Genomic DNA, 16,930 nt, shown 5'->3' on the forward strand with positions numbered 1-16,930 from the left:
GTTCGTAGTGTTATGGATATCATGGTTGCTCAAGATCTGTCACCCATGTAGAGGAAGGCATATCTGAAGTTTCTGTCTCTCTGCCTTAACAGAGCACTTCCATATGCAGTCAGAATCTCTGATAAAACCCTTAATGCAAACAATTTCACACCAGCACTACAGAGTTCGTGTTGATGTAATTCAGGCTACTGGAGCAGTGATACAGTTTGGAAATGGAAAGTCTGTGGATGATGTTCTGTCTCATCTGGCCCAGCGATTATTTGATGAGATTCCCAAGGTGTGCCTTTTTTTTTTTTTTTTTTTTCTCTTCTCCTGGATTTACTTTAAATCTGCTTTGAGGTGGGTTTTTTGGTGTTTCCTCATCCCCTGCAACTTTCAGGTTTCATTCATTCAGTTGAGATATGTAAATATGTCACATACAGGCTTTTTCAACTGAAAGCTATCCAAAACCAAGGCTGGTGACCTATTCAGCTGCTGTCTAACTCTGCAGGCTGTTGAAGTTTGTAGGCACCTTTTTATTTTAATGGGTGTCTTCAATTCTGTCTTCAATTCTTCTGTCAAATCTCTGGGACTTGATTCTATGGCCTTTTCAGATGCTTAACAAACACTTTTGGTATTGGTCCCTTCATAAGGTGCAACCGAGGCAGTAATTTTAAAATGTGTAACTTAATCATAACTAAAATATTTTTATTATTGAGTGGGTGTATTCACATTATTTAATTTAGGCTTCCTTTATAGTGAACAGAGAAAACTGTCTTCTGGACATGTGCTTGGAAAGCTTCAAATTCCAGAGAAATGTACATTTCTTACATTCTCAGAGAGATATTAACCGTGAAAATTAGAGTTTTCTGAGTTAGATCTGTATCTTGTCTTTCTCTCAGAGATATGCTTTTATGCAGCAAATAGGCTAAGATTTAACTAAGCCAGAGTGAGAACACAAGAGGGAGCATGATACCGTGCATATTACTTAAGATGCTTGCTGCAAGTGAGGAAATCCTGGATTCTTGTAATTTCTTCTGAGTCTCTTGATGCAGTTTACCAAGTCTTAAATACTGAAAGCAAATCTTTCTTTTTTTCCCTAGTATTTTCCTGACATATGTAAAATAGTCTTTTTGTATCCATGTAGGTTCGGCACGCTGTAACAACTGTCATTGGAGAATGGTTGTTGCACCTACAAGATAGATACTCATATTTTCACAAGTTGATCCCTTTGTTACTTGGCAGCTTTACTGATGAAATTCCTGAAAATACGTAAGCAGAACACGTTTTTGGGTTTTTTCTTTTCTTTGTTTTTTTGTTCCCCCTAAATAGTTGTCATACATGGAAATGTTTCTATGTTTTATAGATGTATTGCTTGGAGGAGAAAAACCCACGTTACCACATTTGCTTGTTTGTTTTCTCTTAAACCCGAAATGATAGCATTATCTTCATTAACTTTTGTTATATTGCCCTTTTATGATACCTTCAAGTAAGTATGAGAGAGACGAAGACAGAGAGGTAGACAGAGACAGAATTATCCTTTGGAAAGGGTGACCTCTGTCCACTGAGTACAAAGAAGCACAAACTCTCAACTATATGCCTAGGTTAACTGACAGGAATGCTTCCCATCCTTCCAGCTGAATTTAAGAAGTCAGGTTTTCTAGAAGTCTCATTTTAAAATGTTTTTCTTTTGGGGGCATGATGGTATAAAACTCTTTTATGTCTAGGAAACTGGCTTGGACTTATTGGGAAAAGATAGGCTTGCAGTGGGAGAAAGAGAATGAAGAAGATCTGAAGGATAAGATGGATTTTAGTGTTTCACCGTCTCATTATCCCAAAGGAGGTAAGTGTTGCACTGAAAGTGGTTTTTACTTCCTGAATAATCCCTGAGAGCTGCAGTGCAGTAATGACAGCAGAGCAGGATGTGTAATATTCATTATAAGTTGTAATATTAGTTAATATATAGGGGTAGCATATATATATAAAAATATATAGCATATATAAAATTATTTAAATTATTTATATTAAATTTAAATTTAAAAAAACATTTGTTCAGTAACTACATTCAATTTTTCCATTAATCCCAAAATGTATTTTGGAGAAAGAGTAAATGAAAATGCTTGTGCTGAAAAAGAGGTAAAGCAGTGCTGCAGAAGCAGCAGAAAGTTCTCCATTAGCCAACAGCCAGGTGGAGAACAGGCATAGAGATGACCAGAAAGGAAGGCAGGGCTGAAGAACCTGTGAGCTGAGTCCCTGAATAATGAGAACTAGACACAGCATTAGTGATCGACAGAATTGGCATGGAAGAAAAATTTGCAGTGAAATGATTTCAAATGTCTTTGTGAGACACTGGGATGCTAACTAAAATCTGCCAGTGTACATGAAGAATGCGGGAATAGAAACAATAATTTCCCTTATTATACACAAAAAGCAAGATACGCAGCATGGTTAGATTACTTTTTAGTACCATTTATAGGTAGCTTTAAAATGTTATGTTTGCAGTAGCTTGAAGCTTGTTTCCTGTCTCAGGTTCATAAAGTTAATGTTTAAAAATATGCATATGGGTGTTGGTAAGAGAGAGGGTTTAAATGGGTCATTTATTGATTTCTTTACTCATATTTAACAGAACAAAACCTCTTTTGGTGTGAAAGAACAGGTTCATGCATGACTTGTGCCTACGTGACAATCACATCACAGAATACCCAGCAGCAAAATCCTTTCCATGATGGTGGCTTCCGGAGTCCTTTATTATTTGAAATTAAACTTTTTTTTTTTTTTTTTTTTTTTTTTTTTTTTTTTTAACCCCCTTTAAAGTTGTTTTACTCAGTAATGCTTGAATGAAAGGGGAAGCACATCATAATGGTGACTGGTTTGACAGAACTGTTTAGCTTTGAAGACAAGCAAGTTGATCTGTTATCCTTTCCAATTTTTTTTTCTTTCTTCCTTATTTTATATATAATATTACCTCAGGGGTTTGTAAATGGTAAAGAATGCTTTTACTTCTACTAGTGATGGCAGAAACATATTTCTTTTTTTGGCAGTCAGAGAATTTTTTAACATGTGTAAACTGATGAAGTTGAGTGTCTAAGCTCCAGTAACTTATTTTGCAATGACCCGTGATATAGTGAAGGTCATAAAGGGCTTCACATGCTAGTCCTTGAAAAAGTTGTTACCATTTATGTTGCTAATATTGTTATCTTGTTCAGTTTTCTCTAGGTGTGTGTTGGGATTTGCGTGTATGTACACTGTTTTGTTGTTTGGGTTTGGTTTTTGGGGTTTGTTTTTTTTTAGAAAGGGACACCTATAAATTACTTCATAATTAAATGACATGTACCTCTGAAATAATCTTCTTAGCACAGTAAATATGCTCCATGAATTTGGGAAACTTTCCAGCCCTGCAATTAATTGACTTTTCCTGCATCTTGCTTGGTAGAATGATGCAGTTAAGGCTTGAATGTGACACACACACACACACACACGTAACTAAAGAATATTCTAAAAAAATTACCTGATAATTTTGGACTCGAGTTCCAAATTAACAGTGACTTTAAGATATAATTTCCTGCTGCTTATCTTTACTTCCAAATTGTATGTCTTGTTAACAGTCTTTATGTGACAAAAGAGAAGAAAAATGAGAGGAAAGGATGATTGGCTACCTAATCTTACAGATAAGAAAATTTATTAGAGATGCTAGTATACCTTAGTTTCAAGTAATAATTTGTGGTGTCCTGCCACAGACTGTATATGGGTGAGTTGTTATTATGTGTGTCATTCCCCTCCACAAACATTTGTACTTTTTTTTTAATATGGTAAAGATGTATTTTAACACTTTGTTGCCCTTTCTTCTGACTTACTTAATGTACTGGAATATCTTTTTACAACTGGGGGTTTATAGTACATTTTACTTGCCTATCTTTGTCCAACTGTTAAGATAATGGACCTGACATATGACCCCCCCTGTGCTTTGATCTCACAATGACAGATATTGCAGGTCAGAGGAAGAGTAGAGTTAGACCTCATACCTGGTGTCATCCAACCAACCAAATAGCTTTCCATTGAGCAACAGCAGTCATTGCCTTAGGATACAGGTGCAGACAGTTTATAGCAGGGAAGTCTTTGACAGGAGTAGCTACAGGGATAAATGCCTGCATTTGAACATCTGAAATGAAGGAGCTGCTGATAAAGGATGGTCCAAATTCTTTAAACAAAATTCTGCCTCAGGTTGAATAGGATGCCAGTTTGTATTTGCTGTCTCGAGTTGATTTCTTTATTTGACCTTTTGCTATTCATTGTCAGTTTTCATAATCCAAAATGTTATCCTCCATTGACAAAAGAAGCAGTAATTTGTGTCCTGATGCTTGAATTTCTTTCCCTCCCGCCCCTTACTCTAGGTATTTCATAGGCATTTCTATAAGCCTTTTGTATTCTTCAGACCATTTACTTTAGTCTGTTTTCCTTTTAGCATTTGTAGTTACACAGGCCAATGCAGGAAAATATCCTGAGACAACTCAGTCATTTGCTTTCTGAGCCTTTACAGGAGAACTCAGTACCAGAAATGAAAAATGCACTCACACAGTCAGTGTCTTTTGACACTTCATAATGAATAATGTTTAATTCTTAAACAGTATATGAACACAGTGTGTGGCAGTTATAAGATGGTGGTTCTTAGAGAACAACTTTTCAGATTTTGTTTGTATAAGCATGTACAATTAAAGGAAAAAAAAATCTGCCTGTGGAGAAAGTAACTAAAAAGTTTATCGCAGTTCTTTGGAAAGTGCTGTCGTAGCTTTATGAGTAAAGTACAGAAATGGAGGTTGGATAGTTGCTTGTGGTATTGGTCAAATTGCTTCTTTGAGTCTCAGTCATTTATAAATGAGCTAAGATGTAAATTTGATGATTACCAAGACAGGACAGTAAGTATTTGTTGAGGAAGGTAAGTTTATTAGTTCTCTAGAAGTCTGCATCTTTTATTGAGGTAGGGAATATGTATTTATAACACTTCAGGGTTTGCTTAAAAACAAAAGATAACAGCAAAACACTACTTTTCTACAAGGTCTTTACAAATTAAATTCAAGCTAAAAAAAAAAATAAAAAAAATTCCCCCTAACTCCTGTATAATCTTTCATACTATTTTGAAATGTGTTATTTAACATAAAAAGTGGACAAAGATTGAAGAGACACATCAGTGAGCCCCTTTTCCTGAAAAGGCCATAGCAGAGATCATATAATAGCTGTGACTTTTAAAATGCTATTAATTTCCTTGGCCTGATCTATTGGACAGCACTTGTACAAGTCATAGTACCCTTTCTACTTTTAATTTTCTAGATACATTTTTAACCTTTTCCTTTAGAGGGCACAACTGACATTGTCTGTTTTACTGCAGTTCATGTCCTCTGTACTATTTGTGACTTCTACCTTTCTTTTCCCCTCCAAATTATATTTAACTCAGTGATACCACAATGTTTACATGCGAAAGTCTTTCTTCCATTTTATCTCTGTGTTGTGTGTTTCAGTTTATTTTTTTAATGGGATTTGTGTTGCTATAAATATTAAAAGGAAATTATTAAGCTGTGTTTTCCGAAGTGAGTAGTGTCCCATATTCGTTTAAGTTCTCTTTCTCTTCCCCCTCTGTAAACATTTTAAAACATGTAATCTAAATCACCATCCAGTAATAAATACGTAAATATTCAGAGAGCTGTGTGGAGTTTAAATTCTTTATACATATTTTTATGTATATGTTTAAATTCTTTAATACATATTAAAGAATGCAACTTGCGCAGGTAAATTCCTCAGCAGCATTTGACTTTTTTTTTTTTTCCATGCTGAAGCAGACACCCATAGCTCTTACCTTGGAGCATTTAAAATTTTCTAAAGATTAATGTGCATTGGCTTTTCCTTTGATACTTCTTTTTGTTTTGTTTTTGTTTGTTTGTTTGTTTGTTTTCTTCTAGTGACTCGACCAGGACTAGGTTGTCGGGAACTTGTGTCAAGAAACCTCTCCAAAATTCTTCCAGGTCTCTGTCATGATATAACAGACTGGGTTGAAAGCACAAGAATAAAAGCGTCCCAGCTTCTGTATACGTTATTGCTACATGCAGAGGATCACATAACACAACACATGGAGCTACTGCTTAGAACTCTATACCAGGCATGCTTAGATGAGGAAAGCGATGTGGTTAAAAATGTAAGTTTAATCTTTTTAAGTATCTATTGTACACTGAATAAAGTCCCTATCCTTAGAGTCCTGAGTCCGTCTTCTGACAGTTGACCTTACCTTAGGTCACTGGAAATTGCCCATGACTGAAGGATCAGGATCAGGTTTTTATGGATGTTAAAAACATATGAACATTATACTTACTGTCGTGGTTTAACTCCAGCCAGCAACTAAGCACCACGCAGCCACTCACTCACTCCCCCCTACCCAGTGGGATGGAGGAGAGAATCAGGAAGAAAAAAAAGTAAAACTCATGGGTTGAGATAAAGGTAGTTTAATAGGACAGAAACAAAGAAAATAATAATTGTCATTTTATTATTGTTATTATTAGAATAAACGGATTTGAATATACAAAACAAGTGATGCACAATGCAATTGCTCACCACTTGCTGACCAATGCCCAGTCAGTTCCCGAGCAGTGATCCCACCCCCCAGGCCTACTCCCCCAGTTTATATACTGGGCATGACATGAGATGGTATGGAATACACCTTGGGTCAGTTTGGGTCAGCTGTCCTGGCTGTGCCCCCTCCCAACTTCTTGTGCCCCTCCAGCCTTCTTGTTGGCTGGGCATCAGAAGCTGAAAAATACTTGACTTGGTATAAACGCTACTTAGCAACAACTGAAGACACAGTGTGTTATCAACATTCTTCTCATACTAAATCCAAAACATAACACTATACCAGCTACTAGAAAGAAAATTAACTCTATTCTAGCTGAAACCAGGACACTTACTCTCTTACCAGTAATACAAGAATACATTTATTTTAACATAGTATGAAGACCAATAGTAAAGTTATTTAAGTACTGTTTAGTTTATATGCCAACCCCATGAAGCATTGATAATGATCTCTCTAAAAATCATAAGCAGTGGATTAAAGTATAAAAGCCTTGCAGCAACAAATTCAATTAAAAAAAAATATGTAGGTCGTGCCCTTTCAGGTTAATTTCACTTATCTCTCCCTGCTGCATAATTCAACCATAATTCTGATCAAATATTGAGGTATGTTTATTCCATGTGATATCCATATTCGATGTTTGAATACTTGACTTAATGCTTGTAAAATGCCTTTTTTTAATGTGTTTTTGTGAGGAATAATTAGTATTAGTGTTGATGCTCTCAACACTTTGATCAACAATAAATCAATAAAACAGATATAGCTGAAGACAGATAAATTTAGCAGAAGATAGACAGCTGATACAAATGTTTTTACAATTTTAAGATAAAATCTTCTGTTCATATTTCTATACAAGGAAGAGAACATATGTATAACAAAAAAAAAAATCCATGTAACTAACTTTAGAGCTACAAATTTTATTGCTTTGGGAAATTGGAAGAATGTGTTCTGCTTACTGGATGCAAGTAGTCCAACCAATGTCAGAAAAGTTGATTTCCTAAATCAGACTTTTCTTTAAGTTCCTGCTATCAGTTGAGCTGTACAGATCATGAAATCCCTTTCTGAAATTATCCTTTATCTTCTTTTTTTTTTTTTCTGCAATTTGTTGTTGTCTTTAGTCTTTCTTAGTACTACTTGTCTCTCTCCCTTAATTTTTCCTGAGTTGTTCCTCCTCTCCCCCAATTCCTACTCTGTTATCCCCTTGTAGCTATTCCACCCCCATTTCAGAACCAGCATCTGACCTTTATGCCATATTGCTTTACAGTGAGATTGAGCTTGTAAACTAAGCCAGTCACACACCAATCAATAGTAGACAGAAGTAAACCTGGAATACTGTCAGAAGGCATCTCGTTGTTTCAAAAAGGGGTATACAGGCCTTAGAAAATCAATGTCCCGGGATTGAAGTAAGAGATGTGCCACTGTGGGTATGCAGCTTTTCAAGTTACTCAGTGCTGGTATAAAATATATAAGAAAACTTAAATAATTAGAAGAATAAACTCATGCAGCACTGCTGTTCTCATCAAATTTCCTATCTAGTGCTTGTTGCTATAAATATAAATTCAAAAGTATGTGTTCAAGCAACACACAGGTTTTTTTCCCTTGCCTTTTTTTGACCATACTTTTCTTTTAGAATTCAACCACTAATCTTCTCACAGGTACTTCCAAGGGATTTATTCCCAGTTAGATGTTTCTGTATTTAATTTTACTCTTCCTTGTGCCAAAATTTAAGATTCAGCAACTTCTGTTTGTGAATGCCTTTTATGTCCTTCGTAATGCTGCTTCTCAGGGTACTGTGATTATCTCCTCTATTGTTTGTCACTGTAGAACCCATTTCAGAGCAGCCACCAACTTGGAAAATGTACATGTCTTTCTCCAGCCTAATAATACCAAAGGTGATGTATAAAAGACCAGATGGTCTCTTACCCTTTTTTCTTTTTTTTATTTTCTTTTTGTCCTTTTTTCACCTGTTAAAATAAGTAGATAAATTGACCCATATAAGAGTATCAATTCGTATTTTTTAACTGTTTAATTGTATTGTCCTTTTCCAGTTGTCAGAGCACTAAGTCTTTTTCTTTATGACAAATATGGAGGAGGACAGGGTTCACATCTACATAGATTGTTATAACTGTTTTGAGTCTCCACCCTTGTGACAAGAAATAGCTATATATAGTGCAGATTTAAACTACAGAATTCATGGCTGCATGCTTCCATTGAGACTAAAAAAAAATAGGATGGTTCAGGTATTAATTAAGTGCAGTTAAAAATCCATGGCTAAATCACTAGACTAAAAATTATATACAAAGGGAAATAAGCTTGCATGTTTGGGGAAATGAGCCAGCCATTAAATAAATGGGTTAGGAAGAAATGTTCGTTTTGCACAGGTAATGGTGCAGTAGTTGACTATATCTTTATTCATGCACCTGATTGTAAATATTGGGCATTAGTCAGGGAGTGAGCTCTGGTTTGATGGTGTTTCATGTGGAATACAACATACTGATATGTCTGCTAGGCAGAGATGGGATCAAAGAGTGAGAGTATCATGAGGAATGCATAGTAATGTAAGCCTTTTCAGTTGGAGAAGTAAGAAATTGAAAGCAGTGGGCAGTTCCTCCATGGCAGTGCTTCCACACTAAACCAGACCTGTAACGTCAGTGTCAAAATATAGTACAATAACAAAAAAATTCCTCTTTCAAGGTTTCATTGTTGTTGCTTTTAATAGATGGGTGGTGGGTGCATTAAGAGTATGCGTCAGAGCAGCATTTGCAGGGCAAAATGCTAAACCACTAAATCTGGTTATTCTAAACTGGTGACTTTATTACACTGAGAGTTTTACACTTCATTTCTGTGCATTACTTTCTCATGGAAGTTCGTCTGATGCTGAGAAGAGTGCTTGCATGCCTTATTATGTGCTTGCTGAACACATGTCAAGAAAATTTCTTCATGCATATAATCATTACTGAGTGAGTGGAAAAGTCCTACAAGGCAACTGCTGAAGCATTTAAAATAACAGCTGGAATCATAAAAAGAAAAAGCCCGTGATATGTTGAATGGTCTCTGTGTTTTCAGGAAAATCCTCAAGTTATTCCTGTTCTTTTTTTTCAGTGTGTGAAAGCAGCAGAATTGATTGGAACGTTTGTCAGCCCTAAGGTGTCGTTGAGATTAATCACATCAGCCTTTGGGAAGACACCTAAGCCATCTTGTATAATGGTTCTAACTGCTGTCATTCGAGGTAGCCCAAAAGAAATCTTACAGCCTCATTTGACTGATCTTGGCAACACACTGTCACAAGCTGGAGTTTGTCAACGATCTGAAGAGGTAAGGCTAACTGGAAAATACACAGCCGACCAAAGTTTTAGACTGTGGTGTTCTCAACTTATTTTTTCCCTTGTTCTCCTTGAACGCTCCCATTCCTATCCCTCCCTTGCACATCTGTCTCACCCTATCTCAGGATATAGTTGTGGACATGTGTCTGAGACAAAACAGGAACTTCGCTATCCTCCCTGGGCCATGTTGTGGTCTCCTGGTCAAATCTGCTGTTCCCCAAAACTTGCTAGCAGTCCATTGTCTCAGCAGATGTGGGCTCAAGTTTGAGAACTGCTGTAAAAGGCTTCAGATACTGGGAGGAAAATGAAAAGGCATGACAGGGAGAGGAGAAGCTGTTTGGTGTGTACTGTACTAATGGACGACTACCTTGGCTGATCCAGAGGCAGAATTTAACCCATGTTTTGACATGCTTTGTGTTCACAATCCAAACAAGATCATGTATTTTGATCCTCATCAGTAAAAATGGTCGAAAACTTTTCACAGTCCATTGTAATTGGCATGTCAGGTTTCCCAAGAAAGATTTCCTCTTAATTATTTTTGGGTTTTATCATTATTATTATTCTCCGCTTTAAAACAAAGGTACCAGTGCTCTTACGTGTATGGTTAGGAGCATGCTTTGTAAACTGTTGGGCCTGGTCACTTCTCTTTAAGTCTTTAAGTGAGAATCTAGGAAGAAGACCTTTATAAACTAGAAATTTGCTTTCAAGTGTACCCTTAACTAACAGCTGAGCCTGAAGACCATTTTCATTTTAGCATTTTAAGAATGTTCATCAATTGCTATATAAGGAGGTGAGAGATTCTCTTCAGTGTGGAATGGAGATTTTTAACTTCTAGGATTATTTTTTCCCCCTTCAGTTGCTCAGATGTGGAAACAGATCTGTTAGGGATGCACAGGAAGAATCTCTACAATTTCCCTCACAAATGGAATTCTAGCTTTCATTCCACCAAAAGTTTGTCAGGCCTCTGCTCTTAAGATGACCAAAAAAAGGGCCAGTGCTGTGCCTTCAGAAAACTGACTTCATGTTGGGTGCAGACTTCCCTTTAAAACAGTTATTCATGACTGAATCTAGCATAATTGTCTTTTCAAGTCAATGTAAGAAATACGTTTGAAGTTCTTCCCTCATTAGGTTTCTTCCCTAATGGAATATGTACCAGTGATTCAGTAATTAACCTTAATCTCCATGAAGCCTGTGATGATTAGGAACTCATATAACTGGAAGCACTATAACCTGATTGTTCAAATAACAATCCCCTGAAGTATATCTGCAAGATTACTATGAGGTCTTAAGCTTACCACTTCAATTTGGCATTAGATACAGCAGACGCATTCATCTGCAGCTGAAGCATTTGGTGGTATTGTTCTAGCCTTTGGCATTGGAAAACAATCTTTCTCTATTTTAATAGCAAATGCTGCATAGACACTGTTTAGCTAAGGACTGACCATGTCCATGAGATTAATAGCATTTATAGCTAACCTATTCCTAGACTTTTTCCTAGACTTGCTTTATTTTATCGGAAGTAAACTTGTGACTGTGGCCCCTTCTGTTTGTTCAGTGTAATCTGACAGCTTCATTGAATGTCTGATGAATTTTATCATGTCAGTTAGTTTGCAATAACTTCTAACAATATTGACTTCAACTGCTATCAGTTGAATCAAGGTAATGTGTTATGTTGCATCGAATGAGATAAATTGGCTAAGATAAAAGCAGATGCTCAGGTTTTCTTGGTTTATGTATTTAACCATTATTGTTCCATTCAAAATAGTCAAACATGGAATATTTGAAAAAGTTATAACAAATATGTTATTAACTAACAAATTGCACTTCAGAATGTGAAATGCTTTCATGTTTTTATTCACAGTGGACCAATTGTGTGAAAAAGAGCAAAGTCATTTATTTTGCTAACAGGACAAGGTAAATACAAACAGTGTGGGAGGAAGATTATCTTGTATTCTATAAAAAGAAGAATGTAGGTTATAAAAAGAAGACTGTAGGTAATCAAAAGAACTAACAGGAAATTATCAGTATGTTACCAATTTAGGGGATTATACAGTGCTCAGATTTTATTATTGTAATTTCCCATATCTCTCCTTTAAAAATAATGTTACATTTTCTAACAAAACTTAATAAATTTATGCTTTTATTAAAAAATAGGTATTTTATATGGAGCAGTTGCTTTATTGTGTACAAGCATTGATTGAAGTATGCCAGGAAGACTGCAAAGAAATTAGCTTCCAGCTAATGAAAGTTTTGGTGACAGTAATGGCAATACCATGTTCTCAGCAACTTAAAGAGAAGGTAAACTATGAGCTGGTTTAATATTTTGTTGTGTTTCTGGTTTTTACTATTGATATGATGCTTTGGCTGAACAGAACCATAATTATTTGTCTTGCTGTTAGGTTGAAACCACAGAAATCCTTAACTAAAAGCTCACCCACAAAGGTTGGTGAAGTTTGAAATTATTTGGTGTTCCATGACCATGACTGTACCCTCTGTATGTCTCCTCATCTTTTTCTATAGCTGAAATTACTTTGGGTTTAGTCTGTTTAAAACAGATAAAGGCAATTTCTCCAGAAGAATAAATAATTAAAATCTTATTATGTAAGAGCTAAGAACTTGTACAATACTACTAGTTTGTTTGGGGATTATTTTTCATCTGTATGCGCGTGTGTGTATATAGGAATCTGTTTCAAAAAATTATATAGAATCATAATAGTTAAACATTTAGATATATATAACTTCAAATTCATCAGATTCACTCTTAGAATGAAAGGAGCATGAGGGAATACTTGGATTCTGTGTTTAGTCATAAAACTGTTCTGCAAAGATCTATCCCTGTGGCACTGTTCTGATGGTTAGTTAATATTTAGAAGTCACTATGAAGGCTGAAAGATCTATGAATGTATAATTTGTTAGTCAAAATATTGATATTTCTGCTTTGCCAGATCACAGTTCATAGTTGTTAGGTGCTACATCTATTTTCAGACAATAGTTTGAAGATCTCAGTTTAATGTTGAATCTGGCAAGTCCACAGGGCTGTAATTACGATTAGCAGCAACAAAGACTGGGGTCTTATAGGTTATTTCTTTTATGGAACTGGAAGACAGGGTTGTGCAAGGGTTAGGGTGGGACTAAAGTTGAGGTTAAAGTCTATGGCAACAGTGGTGCCAGAAGAGCTGAATGTACTGTTGCATCTTGCGAACACTATAAGACTAGAATGTACACTGATGTTTCTAAGGCAAATACTAGCTCCTGCATAGGTGTGGTCTGCAGAAATCTGGTTAATATCTGAGTTTGGCTGAAATAACAGGAAAGGATATTACTCGGGTAAGAAACTTAGGAGTTGGCCTTATTGGTACATCTTGTAAGGCTTGTTCATGGGCTGTGGGCTCTATCACTGCGGAGTAATGGCTTGTGGCTATTCCAAGGTTGTGTCTTTTACTGTACATACTGTATATGATTAATACCAGAATTAAGTTTGGAGTTGGGTTTACAATTTGGGACAGCAGATCCTGGATAACTATGTTTCTTCATAATTTTGGTTGAAGGCCTGTAGAGTTAGAATATGTGCTGGTTCTGAGAAGGGCCCTAGAATGCGGTTTTATTTTATGGCCCAAAACACCCAGCATAGGGTGTGTAGGCTATAGTTACAACTGGATTATTTATTTTTATTTTTTTTTAAAGTGTGCTTCGATTAAGTTTCAGAATAGATGGCTTGAAGTACATTACTGGAGCATGGGAAGCTCACAGCTGGACAAGGGCTGCCATTGGCCTAGAAGAACACTTTACTTGGGTGGGAATTAATCACTGGGCTGTGGTTTAGGTAAAGTTTTGGGACAGGAGGTGTTCAAGGGTTTATGCTTGTTGCTGGATTCTGCAAAGCCTAGGGCATGCTGTTGGTGCTGGTTGAACTGTTGATGCATACTTTTTAGGTGGATGTAAGTCACTGGATTATTGTTAATGTTAGGTTATACACAAGAGCACCCAAGTGGCCAGGAAGAACTCAAATTTATTTTCTGGCTATTAAAGAACAATTCACCTATAGATCAAAACTATTAGCCTTAAAAAAAGAAAGTTTCATAATCAATTTTTTTTATCTTTAGACAAATATAAGACTGATTTTACAGTAGTTGACCTTTTTACCTCCCCACCAGAACCGAAAGTTTAAATGTTGCAGGAATCCTTTAAAATCAAGGACATCTGTAGATGCCCTGATAATAGATGAGCTTTTTTGGCTAAACATTATCTCACCCCCTTATTTCTCTCTTGCCCTTTCTTCCCTAGCTAAATATCAAATAAATCAGCAAGCTGTCCTTGTGTAGTACAATTATGACCTATCCAAGTTGTCTTTTTTCAAACGTGCGCATTAAATGCAATGGCTATTCTACTTCCTTTTCACTTGCTCCCAGGCATGGTATTCCAAAGGCCTGCATAGCATCATCATTTATGGCCCCATAGCTGACAGGCTGCCTCCAAGAAGGCAGACACTTAGAAAACTGTTCTGAAAGAAGTAAAATAGAACAAAGCTTGAAACAAGTACTGAAAAGACTTTGCAGGTCAAAGAGATACAGCACGAGGGTGGGATTTGGGTGTGTGTGTGTTTTGGTTTTGTTTTTTAACTAACAATCTGTCCAAGTAAGCCTTGGACAGATGGATCTGGTGTGTATTGCGGTATCTTGTCCATTTAGCCCTACAGTGGTCTATAAAGCAATGTCCATTTAAAACCTTACAAATTCATACTCCTACAAAGAAAGCAGTTTCATGGAGATAAATCCTGGTTTTCATATATGGAGAAGTTAATCTCCCAAGATTATTAAAGGTTTAAGATGTTCCTGCAGTTACAGATGATTTTTATATTTGACAGTACTTTGGATGAGAATCCTTTTTCTCATTAGCCTTTCTTTCAGCTAGACAGATAGAAAATCTGGCATTGAGGTTACATAATTGCAGTATTTCAAATTTGTCACAAAGACAAATATGGCTTAATTTATTTTTTTTTTCCCCCTAGTTACTGACTATTCTAAAACCTCAAAGTGAGCTGTAGAACTTGCAGAAGGCAAGAAGTCCTTGTTAAGATAGCTTAAGGCCATATAGAACAAATGTATTACAGCTAGCTTTACAAGTATAAATTTGTTGTTCAGAAAAGAAGTCTGTATTCAGGATCAAAAGATTTTGAGTATAAACATAAATTATTCAAAAATTTGCATTATAGAACTTCAGTTCAGGCTTTACTGTAAGGGGACAGAAGATCACAGAGATGGCAGAGACCACAACTATTGTGACCTGACTGTGAACACTCAGTCTTGCTTGATTTTTGGCCCCTTTGCTTTGTGTTCTTCCGTGTTTCTGGTTGCTTAGGGCTAAGGAAAAAAATCAAGACCACCAACTGAGTACTTGGGTATTGTGATGAGGAGTATGTTTACAGCCCCAGATAGACTGAAGCCGTATCAGTTGTTAGAGTCTGTTAAGCATGTATTGAGCTTGTCAGTGATTTAACTGGTGACCTAAAGATAAGATTTCCTTTCATTACCAGTAGCCTGTGCTATCTTGGCTCTTCTTTCGGCATGAAGATGATGTATCATTAAACTTGTTAGCTTTCAAATATAGGAAGGAAAATCACCTTTGCTGTTTTGTTTATTTTTTAACTGAGATACACTTCTTAATGAGAAGATATGCATTAGTCTATTGGCATATTTAATTATTTTTTTTAAATTGTACTCTTGAAACTACTTGAAGAGTTTATTTTAAATCACCTGTGAACAATGTATTCTTTTGTATCTCTCAGTGGAAAAAAAAAATCTTGCAGATTGTGGTGGGATTAATAATGGGGAACAGTTTCTGTCTTGACACATTCTGTCATGTAAAATATTCCAATTAATTTACAGATAAATTAATATTTCACATGTAAGTTATTCCGAGTTGTTTTGGCTGGCTGGCAGAATGCTTCCAGAAAGGAGAAATCTATTGTGCTTGAGGCAGGCAAACCTTCTTTGAGTAATCTTTGTCCTTAGCAAATCCTGATTATTTTTTAGTATTATTATTATTTTTTTAAATTTCCACACACACCACCACCACCACCCCCCACCCCCTAGAAATCTCATTTATTTTCTCCACATCTGGTACTTCCATAATAGCATCTTTGTCTGGCAAGTGATTAGTCTGTAAAATTCTAAAGATCCTAGACATGTTTCAGCTAACTTGTGGGGTGAAGTTCAGCTTAAAAATACTAAGAATATGACTACAATTTGTAGTTCTACTGAACCAGTTAGAGTCAAATGATGTCACTCAGTGCCGCACTACATCTTGCCCTGGTAGAACTGGCCATGCTGACAACATATGGTATTTCTCAATGGGGTTTCTAACAGTGTCTTACTCCCCATTCTTGATTCACTGTCCACTGAAATCGCCAGGACTATAGATGCTGCTTCCAGCATGCTTTTATTTCTTCCTTAGAGAAGTTTTGTACCTCTGGTAGGAGTCTTCAGAAATTGTAAAAGCAAATTTTCCTTTGCTTTGAAATACATCTGCTACAAGTGATTAAGAAACTGTATATAGTTTCCTTGCCAAGCATCATCGTGCCTGGAATTCATTTAGTAGTCCTTTTTACGTGTTTTATTTGTACATGTTTTATTTGCTTGTCTCATGGAATAGTCTAAATGTAAATAATGAAGAAGGTATTTCAAATGTAACAGTGTATTTTGGTACTTCTAAGCAACAGAAGTTGAGAATTTCAAAATGAACCTGCCCAACTACTGTAAAGAGAAAGCATCTTGCATAATTAAAAGGGGGGGGGGGGGGTGTGGAAATACCACGTCTTCTCTGAAGCTGCTTTTTGGAATCTGCCATAGCCTGCTAGATGGGGACTGTGAGAAAATCCATCTATGTCAATGTTTTAAAGCATTCTTAAATTAAGGAGAAAAATCACTACATCTTTAAAACTAGTAAGAGCTTTTTTATGGTTAGGTTTTGGGTAGGATTTCACATGGATTAGAGATTCTTTCATTTTGCTGTTACGTTG

The 16,930-nt window shown here is 36.1% G+C and overlaps 1 protein-coding gene across 1 annotated transcript in view; it reads left to right on the top strand.

The window, feature by feature from the left end:
- DNAAF5 (dynein axonemal assembly factor 5) overlaps positions 1 to 16,930 on the top strand; it is a 31,654-nt gene that overhangs the window by 971 nt on the left and 13,753 nt on the right. The window contains exons 2-7 of the mRNA XM_049790981.1: positions 93 to 277; positions 1,127 to 1,251; positions 1,707 to 1,822; positions 5,931 to 6,163; positions 9,692 to 9,904; positions 12,067 to 12,210. Coding sequence (XP_049646938.1) covers positions 93 to 277; positions 1,127 to 1,251; positions 1,707 to 1,822; positions 5,931 to 6,163; positions 9,692 to 9,904; positions 12,067 to 12,210 — 1,016 coding nt within the window. The remainder of the gene's footprint in view (positions 1 to 92; positions 278 to 1,126; positions 1,252 to 1,706; positions 1,823 to 5,930; positions 6,164 to 9,691; positions 9,905 to 12,066; positions 12,211 to 16,930) is intronic.

The sequence above is a fragment of the Accipiter gentilis genome, chromosome 33 (assembly GCF_929443795.1).
Source record: "Accipiter gentilis chromosome 33, bAccGen1.1, whole genome shotgun sequence".
Classification (NCBI taxonomy): Eukaryota; Metazoa; Chordata; class Aves; order Accipitriformes; family Accipitridae; genus Astur; species Astur gentilis.